The sequence below is a fragment of the Bactrocera tryoni genome, chromosome 1 (genome assembly GCF_016617805.1).
Source record: "Bactrocera tryoni isolate S06 chromosome 1, CSIRO_BtryS06_freeze2, whole genome shotgun sequence".
NCBI classification, from domain to species: Eukaryota; Metazoa; Arthropoda; class Insecta; order Diptera; family Tephritidae; genus Bactrocera; species Bactrocera tryoni.
The window spans coordinates 72958366-72974171 of NC_052499.1; the positions used below are offsets into that span (position 1 = coordinate 72958366).

Here is a 15806-nt window from a genome sequence, read left to right on the forward strand (position 1 = left end):
TGCAGCGGAGAGATAGTTTTCACAATGTTTAAAAAGATAGTGATAATAATAATTGAATAAATATAGGAAATAATAAGCTTAGTCTTCATTCGCCTCATTATTGGATGATTCCTCCTCATCGTCATCATCGTCGTCGTCGTCGTCCTCATCGTCCGTATCCTCGGACTCGGAGTCCGAACTTTGACAATCGGCAATTTCACCGGTGAAAAACATCACAGCCTTTGGAATTACGCGCTCCTTCAGATAGAAGCCCAGCTCAAAATCATTTTGTAAAATAGCCTAGTCATGCAAGCTAGTTGAATTATATAACTGTTATAATTATATGAATTACTTGCATTTATATCGCAATAGTTTGGATCCTCCGTGTCTTCGGGCAGTGTCGGCGGACTGAAGAAGTCGAAAAACGAAGTGTATGCTGCAAATTCATTTCGTTTGTTTAATTCCGAAGTTGACAAAAAAATATTATTTTAATTGTATGTTTACATTTTTTATCCTTTTCGCTATTGTTTTGCTTCCAATCGATTTTACAACCTTCACATTTGTAAATTTCAGCACCATCATACGAAAGCGGATCATCCACGTCGGGCAGGCAATTCAAAAAGTATGTTTTCGTTAAAATAGTATTCGAAAAAAATTCATTCGGCTCAAAATGAAATTCAATAATGAACATAACAATCGGGTCGTTGCACAATGTCGATCGTATATCGGTGAGATGCTGCAGTTTAACAAGCAAGATACTAAAAATACAACAATCAACTTGCACATGTTCGTGTATGCCACTTACCGTTAGTATTTTTTCATCCTTTTTGCTTATAAACTCCGTGTAGGATGCCTTGAGTACACGTAACCAAAAGTTTGACAAATTGCTCTCAGTGTTGGTATCGTCTTGTGCCTGCTTGCGGTAATCACTGAAAGCGTAGGCAATAAGGTTAACGGTAAATGCAACTTTTTTTTAATTAACTATTAACTAAGTGAAACTTACTCGAGCAGCTTGGCGCGCTTTTCGAAAATTGTATTATGCTTAACCTCAAATGCTTTTTCCATATTATAAATCTCTTTTTGCAAATCCACGTCCAGCTTAATGGTTTCCAAGTAAAGCTTTTTAAGCTCAGTTATTGTTTTGGACTCGTCCTCACTAAACTTTTTGTCCTAGAAGGAATATTTTTATTAGCAAGTTTCATATAATAAACCGTTAACCTTATTGCATATTCCTACGAATATTTTATAAAGAAAAATAGTAAGAAGCTTGCCAACTAATTGAAATTTTATGTTTTTTTTCAGTCATAAAGAATTTTACATAAAATTTGTTACGCGAAATAGTTTCCTTTGGCGCAAAAATATAAAAAATGCAACAAAAGCAATAACGAAGCACCCTTGTAGCTTGCTGATTGTGCTTGATGCTAATCGCAAAAAAATATAGAAAATTAATCGAGTCTTCAAAAATTAAGGTAAGTGGGTTTTGCTTCTGGCTATAATAAGAACAAGAAAACAAGTTATCTTCGGCAGCACCGAAGCTGCAAGACCCTTCACAGGAGCATTTCCTATAGCATAAAGGGTATCAAAAAATCTTTATCTTGGTTTTGATCGGTTAGTTTGTATGACAGCTATGTGCTATCGTGATCCGATCTGAACAATATATATTCTGAGATTGTAGTATTGTCTTGGAAAATATTTCATTCTAAATAACGTGAAGATATCTTGTCAAATAAAATAGTTTTCCATGCAATGATTTGGTTTTTACCGATCACTTTGTATGGCAGCTTTTTGGGAGAAAAGAACGTGTGCAAGATTTCAGTTCCATATCTCACAAAGAGAGGCAATAGTTCGCTTATATGCAGACAGACGGACCAGGCTAAACCGACTCAACTCGTCACGGTGATTATTTTTAGATAAATGTTTCCGACGTTTTCTTATGCGTATTACAAACTTCATGACAAAAATTAACTGTAAAACAGCGCCCAAGTTAGCATTCTTTCACTCATCAACGAGTACATGCAGTGAACACTTTCCCACTGACCGTTACTCACCGCTGTTTTCTTGGCGCTTGCTACTGAATTCTGCTTTGACACTGGAATCTTCGGCAAGCTGCGCATCTTCATTGATTCCATATTCATTTTTTACGGTTATACTGGCTTATGAAGCTGAAAATAACGTAAATTGAAGAATTGAAATGTTTTTGAATAAAAGGAAAAATAACATAAATTTTTGGTTTTCAAAATTTAGACACTAAAAGACAAGCCGAAGCTATTTTTGACGATTTGGCTCGTTCGTTTTTATTTCTACGAGCACAAGTAGAATATTTATGCATGAATGTGGTATGGTTTCGGATGTGTACAATGTATGTGATTGTGTACAATCCTCTCAGCTCTTTCTTTTGTCTAAAAAATGTGTATTCTTCCTTCAGTTTGGTCAACAGTTGAAGGTGTTCTTGCTTTGCATGCGGGCGCCGCTCTTGCATGGCCTCATTCAAAGTCGTTCCGCTCGGCTTCATAACACTTTGAGGAAGGTTAAACTTGCGTGGCGTCGTAAAATTTGTCGTAGATAAATGTCGTAAAATAGAGTTATTTGCGTAATATCGTAACAAGGATTAAAAGGCAATAAGGGTTTGGGCTGGGTCGCCTGATAATCCATAACAAATGATTAAGGTTATAAAATTTCACGTTCATCAATTTTCATTTGGTAACTGTATATAAATATTTAGTTACCGTTAATCGGTGCTTATATCTGAATGATCAATGAAATAAGACATCGTCTTGTCTGAGAATCCTGTATAAAAGTTATTATTTTAAACTTCGGTTTAAATATTTGTCGTATAAAAAATCTTTCGTCCTTCCTCCTTTTGTGTAATTTTGCATGTTTCTTCAAATTTTAAAAATTCGGCCAATATGACGTTATTCCTTGCAGTGTTTCCTTCGTTCCAGACATTGTAAATTTTATCTCAAAGACCTGTGTAAAATTTGATTAAGATTGGTAGTTCGCGAGAAACATAGGCAACCAACGATCTAAGAGACTACTTAGCTGATTTCGAGTGCCATACTTTTCATGGCTTTATGTCCAAAACTATTACTCGGATCAACTTGAGCACTCGGTCCAATATACTAGAGATTTCGAGAAAAACGCGTTTAAAATTTCAACTATCTGTGAAATACCTGCGAGCTCTTTAGAACGCTGCCATTCAAAAACTATTCAAGATACGATCTTGCCAGGATATTTTTGAAAATATATACTATAGAAAAAGTACAAAAAAATTCATTTGTTTGAAAGTGTTACTCTTAAAACAGTTACAGTTAGTAGATGAGGTGAAGTGAGATCTCATTTGCATTGGAAATATCGAATCAAGAATAGGCTTCGTTGAAATTAGAATAAAATCGAATTTAATACCGTTAACAAATATACATACATATGATTGCTTTTCATGTTTTGGAGATTTCATTCATGATCAAAAATTGTTGAAAGTTTCGTAGCATTAGAAACAAAGCCCCATTTTTTAACCAAAACGTCATATTACTTGTTTTTCTTATTACGTCGGATTACAGCGAATTTTTAAATGTTTGGTAACATTTTTGTTGTACTTTAGGCCTTTTGCTTCTTCATTCTTGACATGATCTGAGAACAGGAAAATGTTGCTGGTGTTTGTATGCAATTCAGCAAAACACTAACGAAAGGTTGCTTCGACAATAAACTCTGACTATCCGATTAGGTCCTTTGTTCCATCTAAGCTCTATTCGGTAGTATATATGTACATAATTGCCGGTAACTGCAAAATTCTTTTATGTGTCTTCTGAAGTTTAGGTCTAACTTGGCTGGTATCTGTTCATAGTTATCCATATTTGGTAATCAGCAACACAAACTCTTACTTTAAATTAGACTTTGGGAGTGGTATATCTCTCAAGACTTCGCATGCTCTGAATAAAAAACTTCAGGCAGATATCGGCATTTTAAAGGTAAAAGGGTAGCAACTGCTCTAAATGCCGTGCACTGCACTGGTTTGTCTTAAACACAGCGACAAAAGAACTAATTATGCCTCGAAGTGTAATTAATCCCTAGCGGGCGATTCGGTACAGCCTACTGTTGCCACACTTCATGCGGAACGTACTTCAGTAGCTGTAACTGGTTGGCGGTGTCAATGAAGCAGCGCATCGGCAATTATGGCACAAACGCGTTGTCCTGTGTCCAATTGACAAACGCTTATTGCTTACTAATTGAAGATACCGAATGCGCAGTACCGTTCACTGTTTACCATCCATCAGATACTGCAAATGAACAGAAGCAGAACAAATAACGCGCCTGGCGCAGCGCCGTAAGACTCCCCAAGCACCAACCGCTCCGCCGGCGCTGCTGCCAGCTGGCCGTTTGCTCATTTCGGCGCGCAGCTCAGGCGACCTGTAGAGTCGTTCGTCCAACTCCACTCACTCGGGTGGGCGCCAGCGCGCAGGACACGCTCGGCTGCACTCAGCAATGTGCCGCGTTGCATGCCACCGGTGGTGGTAAAAGTCAACAATGAGTCACGAAAGCTGCACGGAGCCTCACCGGGCGTCCAGCGAGGCGCATTCAATGAAATCACAAAATACTTGGCCGAAGTGCACGAAGGAAAATTCGTTACGAAATGGGCATGGAAAGACAAACCAAAGCGAAAGGCTGTGTGGGAGCAGCCTGCGAACTGAAATGAAACGAAATTATGAGTGGGAATACATACGTGTTTACAAATGTACATACATATGTACTTGTGTGTGAGGAAAAAATGGCGCAAATGTAAACAAATTCAGCGAAGCGAAAGAAAAAGTCGCCGGACCGTTGAGCGTGTGTGCTTGTGTGCGTGCGTAGACAAACGATTATGTGTGTCGCGATGTGCATTGTTGGCGTCACATTTGCAGTTATTAATTTTTTGCGGCACACGCTAAACACCTTGGGGAAATTAACTTAAAAAAATAGTTTCATTTATTTTAACGTCGCCCTTTTCGCAATCCCATTTTGCTAAAGACCGGGCAAGAGCAAATGTAACTCATACTATATACATATGTTTGTATGTCTCTAAATAACGACACTTTCTTTTAGACATTCTTCATCAGATGTATGTACGTATGTATTTATAAATGTCTGCAACCTGTTAGCGTGTTGTACTTTTCTTATTTGTTAACCTTTGAAAAGCTGAACACTGATTGCACTTCAAGCCTCTTGCATTAGGCGCCTTCAATTAACGGTATTGTAATAATACTTTAATAATCTTTTTCCTTTTCGTCGAAGCAACATTCATTCTGTTCGATCTCTGTAAAGGAATTCCAGTCGTTAAAGATGGTAGCTCTGAAGATACAATCGTAATCTTGTCTTCTTCTGCTGATCCTTCTATAGGAATCTGAACTCGGCGACATATTTTGAGTCTCGTGTTAACATTTGCTAATGCGGTCGCTTTGGAAGAATGTAAAGTATATTTCCGATATTACTATAAGCGAAGAAGCTGTCCCGCTTTCATGTAAATGGATGATACCCACATATGTATGTTCACTGCATTAGATTGGGTTACATTCTTGGGGCTTGGTGGCAGGTTAGGGCTGCGTTCATTTCGAAGGACGATAAGAGATCGCATGTGTCGGCTAAGGATATCAAACCCGTCAGTATCTCCTCTTTTTTTTATTGAAACGTTATAGAAACAGATTGATTTGCACATAAAGGCTAGTACCTATTGCGAAGGTAGGTCAGTGGACAGTGCTTTGCGCACTTTTGTTTCCTGGCTCGAGAGGACCATAAGGAACAAGGAGTTTGCAGTGGGGACCTTCCTCGATATCGAGAACGTTCTACCGGAAGCAATCATTATAGCTTTGAATAGGTTAAAGGTTTGATTGAACCTATCTCAGGAATCGGGGCAATCATAGTATCGTAAGTAATTGGGCTGCTGAAAACGGCCTCTCCATACATCCTATGAATACCGAACTGGTTTCCCTGTACTGCTGCAGGGGAGCCATAAGCAAAAGATGAGGACTCTCACCAAAAGACTACCTTTGGCTCTATGAAACCATAATTAAGCCTAAAATGTTCTACGGAATTTGTGTTTGGTCGAAAGCGCTGGATTAAACCACATTCGCTATTAAGTTGGCCAGTGTTTAACGGGTTGCTCTAATCAGCATTTGTAGAGGTGGTGTGACAAAATGTATAGCCACGAAAGCTGCGCTCATACTAAGAGAATCTGGGTTTTTTGATAACTGCGAGCTTGAGCACTCTGGAATTCTCGCACACTTTGATTTTATTCGAAAATACTTGGGTTGTCAATCCAAGGGTAAATCGTAGGAGATCCAGTGAACTTTTCGTTCTCAGCAAAGGCCCACATTTCAGTGGTTGGACTGGACACTATCCGATCGGGATTTATGCAGAAAGATTGAATATCTTACCATATGCCAGCTGTATGGAAGCATATGATATCTGAATGAATCATCTCAACAGTTCCTTTTCGAATGTCGCGCTTTTGATATCTTGGTGAAATAGCGGAAATCGAAATAAAACGCCTAAGCACATTTCTGATTGGTTCAGGGAGTTTTTGCCGGTAGCTGGTATTCAACCACAGGAGTTTTTCGATTGGCATCACAAAGGGATGTACACAATACTCTAAGTGGGATACCCTCTCTAATGATGAGGGCTCAGTAATTTTTACCTAACCCTAACCCCTAGGCCAACAGACTCTTTCCCGTATGTAATTTATGAAAATGGAAACATCGGCCCCATTATATATTCAGACCAGTAACGTCGAAGACACTCCTTAACATTTTACAATAACCCTATATTTTGTTATGTAAAATTTAACCCGGGATAAAGAAAATATACATATATATATTTTTACCGTTATCAAATTTTGGCTTTCGGTTTCGGCTTATTCTTGGAGCAGCACTATTCGCTAGCTTGTTAGACAGTTTCGATGTCATATTCAGAAAGCCACGTCTCCACACTAGTAATAATGCGTGTGGTAGGATAGGTAGGGTCCTCAGCTACGTTATCCAGCAACTCTTTTGCAACTTCTACTCCACGCCGTTTTTGCAAAAGGCACAGGTCTTTTGGGAAAAGCTCAGCATTGACATGCTTCATGCCTAAATTATTAAGAAAAATGTGTTTAGTCGACCCATAATGGATGTAGATATCTTCTGTTATTTTTCTGGGACCGACCCGTCGATTTTCTACACTGTTGGTGGATGGACAACTCGTGTAACTTGTGTGAGTAGAGACTACAAAATACGTTTGCAATATTTACAATAATTCCGCAGCGGTGGAACACAACTTCAATCTCGTTTTTCCATTTTTTTCATAATAAAAATCGCCAGTCAAACCATTCATAACCAATGAGTTGCCTAAAACACACTAGTAACATTTGGAGATCAAACTTCACATAAACACAGAAAAGTTTGCATCAAACTTGAAACTTGTTTTCATCGATTGTTTGCTTGCACAGTTTAATAGGGTCAGTCCGAGTCATATTTGATCAGATGGTATCACTAAAGTCATCTCAATCAAACACGCCCACTACCTACATATATAGCGGAATAATGGCTTTTAACGTTGAAGCACCAAATCAAGTTATGGCCTCCAAAAATCGACTGCATCTTAGAATCCTTCCTTACTCTTTCTTATTTTTCCTCGCTTGCGAGATGAGCTAAAAGTATGCAGTGATGCAGAATACTAAAATGACGCTTGCAGCTCATTGCAGCTGTGAATTAAATGTCACAACTAAACTAAAATTGTTGTACGTGTAATAAGTTTTCTCCTAAAGCTTTATTTAAAATGAGTGGGTGGCTGTGTGTGTGTGTGTGTAACAATGGAGGCGTCGTGCGTGTGAGCACTGCGTAGGAGTATGCATGGGTGTATGTGTGCAATTCCAGACAATATTACAACTTATTGCCACATCCGTTTCCGCAAACGATTTCATTGAAGCGGAAATAAAGATATCCAATAAACCGTGTTATTACCGCTATTTTGGTTTTACATGAATAGTTTCGCATTTAGGTGCGCTTGTTTGCATGATTGTGTGTTTGTCTGTGTATGTGCTGTCAATTATGAATGCATGCATTTGCAATATTGTTGGTGTTGTAGTAGTAATACGATATCAAAGCTTTTTTGTGCTATTAATGATTTTTCTGATTAACTTTTTTGAGCTTAATGCGTATTTCTTGTAGGATGTTGGGAGTAGATGGGGTGTTCCAGCTTTTTTTGAAAATAATGTGATTCGTATTATTTTTAATAGTTTCTTGATACAATTGAATTACGGTGCTCTTAAATTTTTCCTAACTTAAATCTGGTAATAATCTCTGTGAAAAAATATTTTAGGTTTCCTACTTGTTTTTAAAAAAAAAGACACAAAAACTTCAAATTTAATGGGAAATGCTTATTATCATTGGAAAAAATATTCTTTGGCATTTATTATTCGAAGATTATCTCTTTCAAATTGTGGCCGCGTCTCCGATGGTCCTTCCGTTGAATCCAATTTTCGATGACTCGTTCGAGCATCTTCAATAGGCGCTAATCTTTAGGTTGTTCTTCGTCCCAAATGCGATAATTTTGCTTGTTTACATACCCATTGAGCCAGAAATGGGTCTCTTCGCTGAATAAAATTGGTCGAAAACGTCGGATCTGCTTGGGAATTTTTTAAGGGTCTCATGAAGCAAAGCAATGTCGGGAAGGTCGAGCGGCTTCAGATTTCAACGTAAAAATCCGAGATGCTGTGAACAGCGCCGAATCGACTGTCTACGGTCTTCGTATACAATCTCTGCTACATTTTATTCCCTAAAGTACTTCCAAGCCTTGCTGACTTGTTTTTTTGGAAAAACCGAATATGTCGCAACCATACCTCTAAAATAACGCAAAACAGTAAATTCTGATGTGAAGATGCATCAATCTATACAACCTCAAAGCGAGCTCTCACACATCGACTGAAGCAATTGCATTTTTGAACACTCAAAACAACGATTTGATGAGATAAGTGATAAGAAAAGTGAAAGCATAGTTCGTTTCAAAATCACACAATTTTTTCGAAAAACAGCGTCGCGTTAACGGCTGTGGAACAATGTTTTTCGACTATCAGGATGTCGTATTCCTTCCGACCGGCAAAATGAAAAAGGCGTGAAAAGAGGCGGAGATTATGGGCCGACAACTCTTAGTTTTTGCATCATGATAATACACCGTCGCATACTGCATTGAATTTCAATCAATATCGTGCCGCAACCACCGTATTCTCCTGACTTCTGGCTATTCAGCAAATTCAAACGAGCGGTCCGGGGAAACTGTTTTGAGCCAATTAAAAGTGAATTGAAGTCTATTTCGGAAATCCACTTTAACAACTGTCGAGGATTGGAAAAAACGTTGGCAAAAGTGTATTGTTTTAAAAACTTTAAATTGAAATCGTAAAAGTCTTACTATTTTTTGCTCATATGTAGTAGTACTTAACACATATGTATGTATGTAAAACCATTTCTACATAAATAAATTTGCAAGCAGATCCAATTTAGTATTTTTGTTCTTCACCAAGTTTCACAAGTATGAGTATGAGTACGTAACGTTTTCATATACGCCAACTTCATCTCGGTGAATGGTATATATGTATGTGCACTTGTATGTAAATATGTTGTGTATGTGTGATTAACATAAATGTCTGCTGCTAATTTCTACATTCATTCATTACTTAATTTCTGTGCACATGAAAACACATACGTACACATATACACGCATGCTTACACACACACTGCAAATTTATCTCCTTCATTAGTGGCATTTTGAATCTTTTTGAATGGCGATAATAAAATTTGTACTTTGACTGCAGGTGAATGTGGGGTGTACACGCCGCCATTATTGCAACGAAATCAACAGCAATATTCATGCGCACATACAATTACACATAATACATACATATACACATAGTGCATATGCAGCGTGACGCCTGACAGAAGTGCAAAGACAGCAATAAAGTTTTCAAAAAAAGTATTTCTGAGAACTCTGCTCACAATGCGTCGCTGTGTGGGTTGACTGTCAGCAGGTGTGCATATCGGGGAAAGTGTTTCACATACACATACATTTGTACATATACAGTTTTTCATAACTCCCTCCTCTTGCCGTTGTCAATTCTACTTCCGTCAGTGCGGCTTCCAATAGCAAATGACTACAAATCGCACAAATTGTACGCAATAATTGTAAACATCGCTGATTTAATGTTGAAGAGATTTCGAAAATCTGCGTTTAAGCGCCGGTGGTGGGGTGTGGCAGGGGCCATAAACTAGTAGCGCTGGTTTTATTGCGAAAGTTTTCCAAAGTTTTCATGCATACGAAATATGATAATGTAGTTATATTTTTCATTACATTGGTAAACATATCTGTACATACATATGTAAATACATACATACATGCATACTTACACATCAGAACTCTAGTGAAGCTGTGTAGTTTAAGTTACGAATATTTACAGAAATTAAATGTATATTAAAGAAAGATGACTGGTTTTTGGAAGGTAAATCGGATGTAAATTGGTTAACTGTTTATTAGTCAATACATGTACATATATAATATAAATCGCCACCTTTGCAAATTTCATAGAAAAAATGCATTAAAAACTGTAATCGAATAATAAATTGGCAACTACTCGCGGCGAAGAGGAGTCAAAGAAATAATTTGCATTGAATTTCTCTGAATATTACAATTACAACAAATTCATATACTATATATACATATATGAATGTATATGTACATATGTAGCATGTATAGTATGTATGCAGATAAATATTCAATGAAATTACGCGCAAAACTAATTGAATGAAAAGTAAAAGAAAGAGAGACAGATAAAGTGTATTTTTCAAATATGTGTGCATGTTGTGACAAAAAATAACCCGGAAATTGTAGTTAAATTCCTCAGGCATATAATATTTCAAAAAAATATATTTCGTTGAGTTGGCAGGACTCTCCTTAATTACTATGCCAAATATGAGCGCGATCTGTCAACAAGTTTGTTTACAGCAGCTGCATAAGTCGGTACACCTCAGTGGTGCGTTGCGATTTTTACAATGGATAAAGATATCGAATATTTTTGGCTCATCGTTTGTATTTCTAACCAACCTTTTGTGTGCAAGATCGTTGCGAATGTTGGAATAGTTTTATCAATTTTATCAGAAATTAGTTTTGTCAAAAACACAAGCCTACTAGTGGTACAAAGCCTTTAAAGACGGTCGAGTCCGTTCGAATGATTTCTAGCAAGTTCGACTCGTCCCGATAAAGCTGATTTTTTTTTCAAAAAGAGCATTGTAAACAAGTCTCTTTGGACATGCTTGATATCGCGAATTCTGATTACACATTCATGGAGATCATTATAACTGTCTCTGAGACATGGGGTTATCAGTTTGACATGTAAACAAGTCAACAATCACCGGAATGGGGGGGAAAACGAGCTGAAACCAAAAAGCCACAGCAAAGCCGCTCTAAAATCAAGGTGATGCTCATTGTTTTCTCGACATTCGTTTTTTGGTGCATCATGAATTTATTCCGGATGGACAGATAGTCATTAAGGAGTTCTATTTGGCCGTATTGAGGCGTTTGTGTGAGAACATCCGTCGAAAACGGCCGAAAAGTACCTATACCATCGCATCCAGCCACGATTGTGACCGAATTTGAAGCCAAAAACGTAATTACTACCATCGATGTTTCATTTGTATGATCAAACATTGACCTCAAAAAAACATTGACCGCTAAAGGCCATCGCAAAAAGTGAAAAAATATATATTCATGAATAATTAAATATTTTGCGTTTTATTTACAATTTTCAGGTACTTTTTTGTCACAATGTATGTATTATATACAGCCTTAGACAAATAAATAGTACACTTCTGAAACATGATGTGGAAATCTTATATAGATCGGCGCCTTCCATATATTTTCGGTTTATAAGGTTTTGCACTGCTCGTTTGCTTTGCTGAAATGACTGAGTTCATACTTTTTGGTGATTGAACTGTTGCCACCAATGCAAAGGTAGATTCAGTGGCTTTACCGAAAACAGTAGAATATAGGCAGCAGAAGTAGACCTCTCCTTTTTTAAGCTATATCTCCTTTTCTTGTAAGACCATACTCAGAAAAAATTTAGTTTTAAACACTCTTGGTTTGTTAATGTTCTTCCTCTGAATCTGACTTAAATTTTCCAAGTTTGGTACATTTTATATGAGTTTTTCTTCTAGCAAAGCGGTATATTTTGGTGCTAAAAATCTGTTGTATATTATTTCCCATCACACTTTTAAGGAAGTTGGATTCCAATTCCAATTAGTAGGTTAATTTAACAGAAATTTGGTTTTACCATAATTTAGTTTGAAAAGAAAAATTGCTTGTGAGTCGTGACAACCTAACCTAACTTATGTCCGGAATTTTAAAATAGATATCAGAAGACTCTAAGGAAGACTCCAACCTCTCGGGAAGTTTTAGTTCGATTAGGTAAACGAAACATACTTTAAATGGCGTGTTCAGAATACCTGATTTGAAGTTTTTATCAATTCCCAAGATCTTTAAAGAAGAAACTAAGCCAAGCACCTAGTTCAGATGCAAGAACATCCATAATATTATTAATATTACTGCCATTGTGCTCACATGTACAATATATTAAGAATATTATAATTCTTATGCAAATCACGAAATGTGCCACCTTCCACTCCGCAAATGTAACAACTGCATTGCACTGTTATATGGAAGGAATCATCTGCAGTGCGAAGAAGAAATCGCTTTTGGCGGAATTCAAACAATTGAAAAGGTGAAATAAACGAAATTGTGCATGTGCAGCATCAAACGGAATCGCAGTCAATGCAATTCGTGTTCGTATCTAACGGCATTGACGACAGTGCTGATGCACCGTTAGTGTTGCTGCTGCTGCGCCATTGCCACTGCCAGAGCGAAATGAATACGTAAATTGTATTATTAATATGAAAATAATCCAATAAAGCTTATTTTGTATGCAATTTGGCTTAGGAAGAAAACAAAAAGAAATCAGTAGATTTACGAAATTTCACTTGAGCACAGCGACGTCAGTCGACGGTGACAGTGTTAGCTACATAATTGAGTTGCTGACGGAGTTCGGCTGCACATTCCTCTGCAATGATGCCAGTGTATGTGTATATGTAAGTGTGTGAAGATATGAACGTAACGGTATGATGTTTTCATATTGCAATTGTTGGTGGTTTGAGCAAAGGTTTATATTGTATATATGCAAAATGCAAATTAATTTATGTGTGTGTGTATAAATGTATTAGTTTGATGTTGTTGCACTCTTAGCTGCCTAGAAGTCGCAACAGGAAATAGTTTAATTAAAGTTCCAGGAAAATCATTATGGGTACTTGTCGTTTACAGGTGGTAAAATCCAAACGGCATACATTCTCTATATGTATGTAGTAAAGATGTATGGCAAATGCAGTGGTTGACAAATGGGCTTTGTGGTGGTGTTTATTTCGTGTATAAAGTAGTAGCCAAGAGATTATTTTTATTATTAACAAGATAATACTTAACAAAAGAAATTTCAAAAGGAATATTTTTACTTTATATCTACGAATTTAGTCCTCACATTTATGGGCCTTTACTAAAGAAATCGTTTGTGAAAATAGCAGCATCAATCAGCTGATGCTTCGTGGTCAATAATTTATTATGAATTATGCAAAACTGTTGAAACATTGTTTAATTGTCTATTTTTATACTCTTGCAACATGTTGCTACATAGTGTAACAGTTTTGGTCACCTAATGATTGTACGTATCTGCCACGGTCACAAACCGCCATTAACCAAAGACCTATAAAGTGCCATAACTGAAAACTAAAGTTATAAAACATTAATTTTATTTTCTGTCGAGATGTCATGAGAGGCCTTAAATGGAGCTGGGGTCAAAATTGGATGATGGATGTGGCACCGAGAAACGCTCGACCGATTTGAACCAAATTTGGTATTTCTCTGACCCTTTTATGTTACAGTGGGATAATGGGACATATCGGACCGCAGCCACGCCTACTTCCCATATAACACAAGTTAAAATTCTATCTGGTTTTTGCCATTCGAGTATACATTTGAAGAAGAAATTAATATAACCGTATGCAACTTTGCACGAATAATGTCTTTAGAATATGCCACCTTATGGCCAAAAATTATCCAAATTCAACAAAACCTGTTCAAGCGTCTAGGTACCGAACATATGGAACCAGTACCTATAATTGGCTTTTTACCGAAAATATTGGTCAATGTTTCAGATTTATAATTGAAATTCAGAGGGAATCCTTTCCAGATAGCAGTGTCTCTGTGGGCAACAAAAGGGTTATATCGGGTCAATACTTCCCTGAGCTGCCTATACGTATGGTAATATAAAGGTTTTCTAGCTTCCGGGTGATGGGTAAATGGGTTATTCTGAAAACTACTTTTTAAATTCATCTTGAGCTTCGCCATTTTGTAAATTATCGATTTTTTTTAATCCTAGGTCGTTGTACGTATAACAACCTCAGAAAGAGAATTTTTTTTATGCTTCATATACGGGGAAGGCCTGCATCAATGTAGCAATGCAAATCCTCTCTTTCAAAAAATACTTAATCTTTTTTTCAAAAATGTTACACTGTACTATGTTGAAAATATATATAAATTATCCTCAAATTTTTAAAACAATTGATGCAGCCGTTTTTTCTTAATTCTTAAAAATCGCTTTTTTAGGCTGTTAAACTTGGTGTGAATGCAAATCAGATCTTACCTTAGCCACTATTTATTTTTAGCTTGACGCAATCCAACTCATTCTTATTTTTTTCTTGAAATAAATTTTATGGATTCTGTTATGTAGGTATATTCCGAGGATTTATGTTAACTTCTGCTGTTACAACTTCAAAAAAAATATCCCTATCTTTAAAATAAGTACTTTCTGCTTCGTTGCTGTAATGGCGAACGCTGCTTTCAATAACTACATGCTCATAAAGTTTGCAAACCCCTGCATTTAGTTTATCTGTGAAATTGCAATTAGAAAATTTTGTGTACATCCTTTCTTAACAATTTCACACCTAAGAATAAATAAACTGTTACATTCATGCATGCTGTAACCGGCGGGTAAATCCATTAAACACGAACCAAATTCACGACAAAAAAAATGTCATGGCGTATGAGTAACAATTGTATTTTGTGAACATAAAAAGTTGAAATAAAGTTCTGTTGTATTAAGATTTTGAATCGTGATTTAGAAATTTTGAAATGTAGTAAAACTAGATATTTTAATAATAATGGTAGTCAATTCATGACTCGTGGAATCACATTTTAGTCGTGCCTCTAATGAATAATATTTAAAAATAAAAATAATAAATACAAGGTGCGTTCCAAAGTAAACAGGACTTTTTGAATCTAGCGCCCGCTGGCGGCGCCATCTATATGTCGACTGGTACGTTAGAATCTGCTATCTTCTATTGTCCAGTGAGAATTTCATGACTTTTCATTGATTGGAAGTGAAGTTATTGCGTTTTAAGTGTCAGTATGTATGTGTTATCGGTGTGAAAATGAGCTTCGAACAAAGAGCCAACATTAAATTTTGTTTTAAAATTGGTAAACATTTTACCGAAACATTTCAATTGATGAAACAGGTTTATGGCGATGATTGCCTATCCCGTAGCAGAGTGCACGAGTGGTTTCAACGTTTTCAAAGTGGTCCTGAGGACTTAAATGACGATCAACATGAGGGCCAATCAAAATCCGTGATCACCGGAAATTCTATCGAAACTGTGCATGAATTCATTAAAAATCAGCCGAAATCGTCATTGAAATTCATGGAAATGAACATCTTCAAAACATCGATTTATCGCATT

The 15806-nt window shown here is 36.8% G+C and overlaps 1 protein-coding gene across 1 annotated transcript; it reads right to left on the reverse strand.

The window, feature by feature from the left end:
* Positions 1 to 12: 12 nt before the first annotated feature.
* Positions 13 to 2232, reverse strand: LOC120782451 (nucleosome assembly protein 1-like 1). The gene is made up of 6 exons (XM_040114739.1): positions 2028 to 2232; positions 983 to 1149; positions 785 to 908; positions 484 to 715; positions 336 to 415; positions 13 to 279 (listed from the first exon to the last, which is right to left on the reverse strand). Exons 1-6 carry the CDS (start codon positions 2112 to 2114, stop codon positions 79 to 81), a joined length of 891 nt encoding a protein of 296 aa, XP_039970673.1. The 5' UTR covers positions 2115 to 2232; the 3' UTR covers positions 13 to 78.
* Between the last annotated feature and the right edge of the window lie 13574 nt (positions 2233 to 15806).

Bases quoted from the DNA above. Each gene is read 5' to 3' on its own strand.
- LOC120782451 (XM_040114739.1), bottom strand. From the start codon at position 2,114: ATGAATATGGAATCAATGAAGATGCGCAGCTTGCCGAAGATTCCAGTG. The intron at 1,150-2,027 runs GTGAGTAACGGT...TATTCCTTCTAG, and splicing joins CAAGCGCCAAGAAAACAGCG to GACAAAAAGTTTAGTGAGGA. The intron at 716-784 runs GTAAGTGGCATA...GTTAAACTGCAG, and splicing joins AGGATGAAAAAATACTAACG to CATCTCACCGATATACGATC.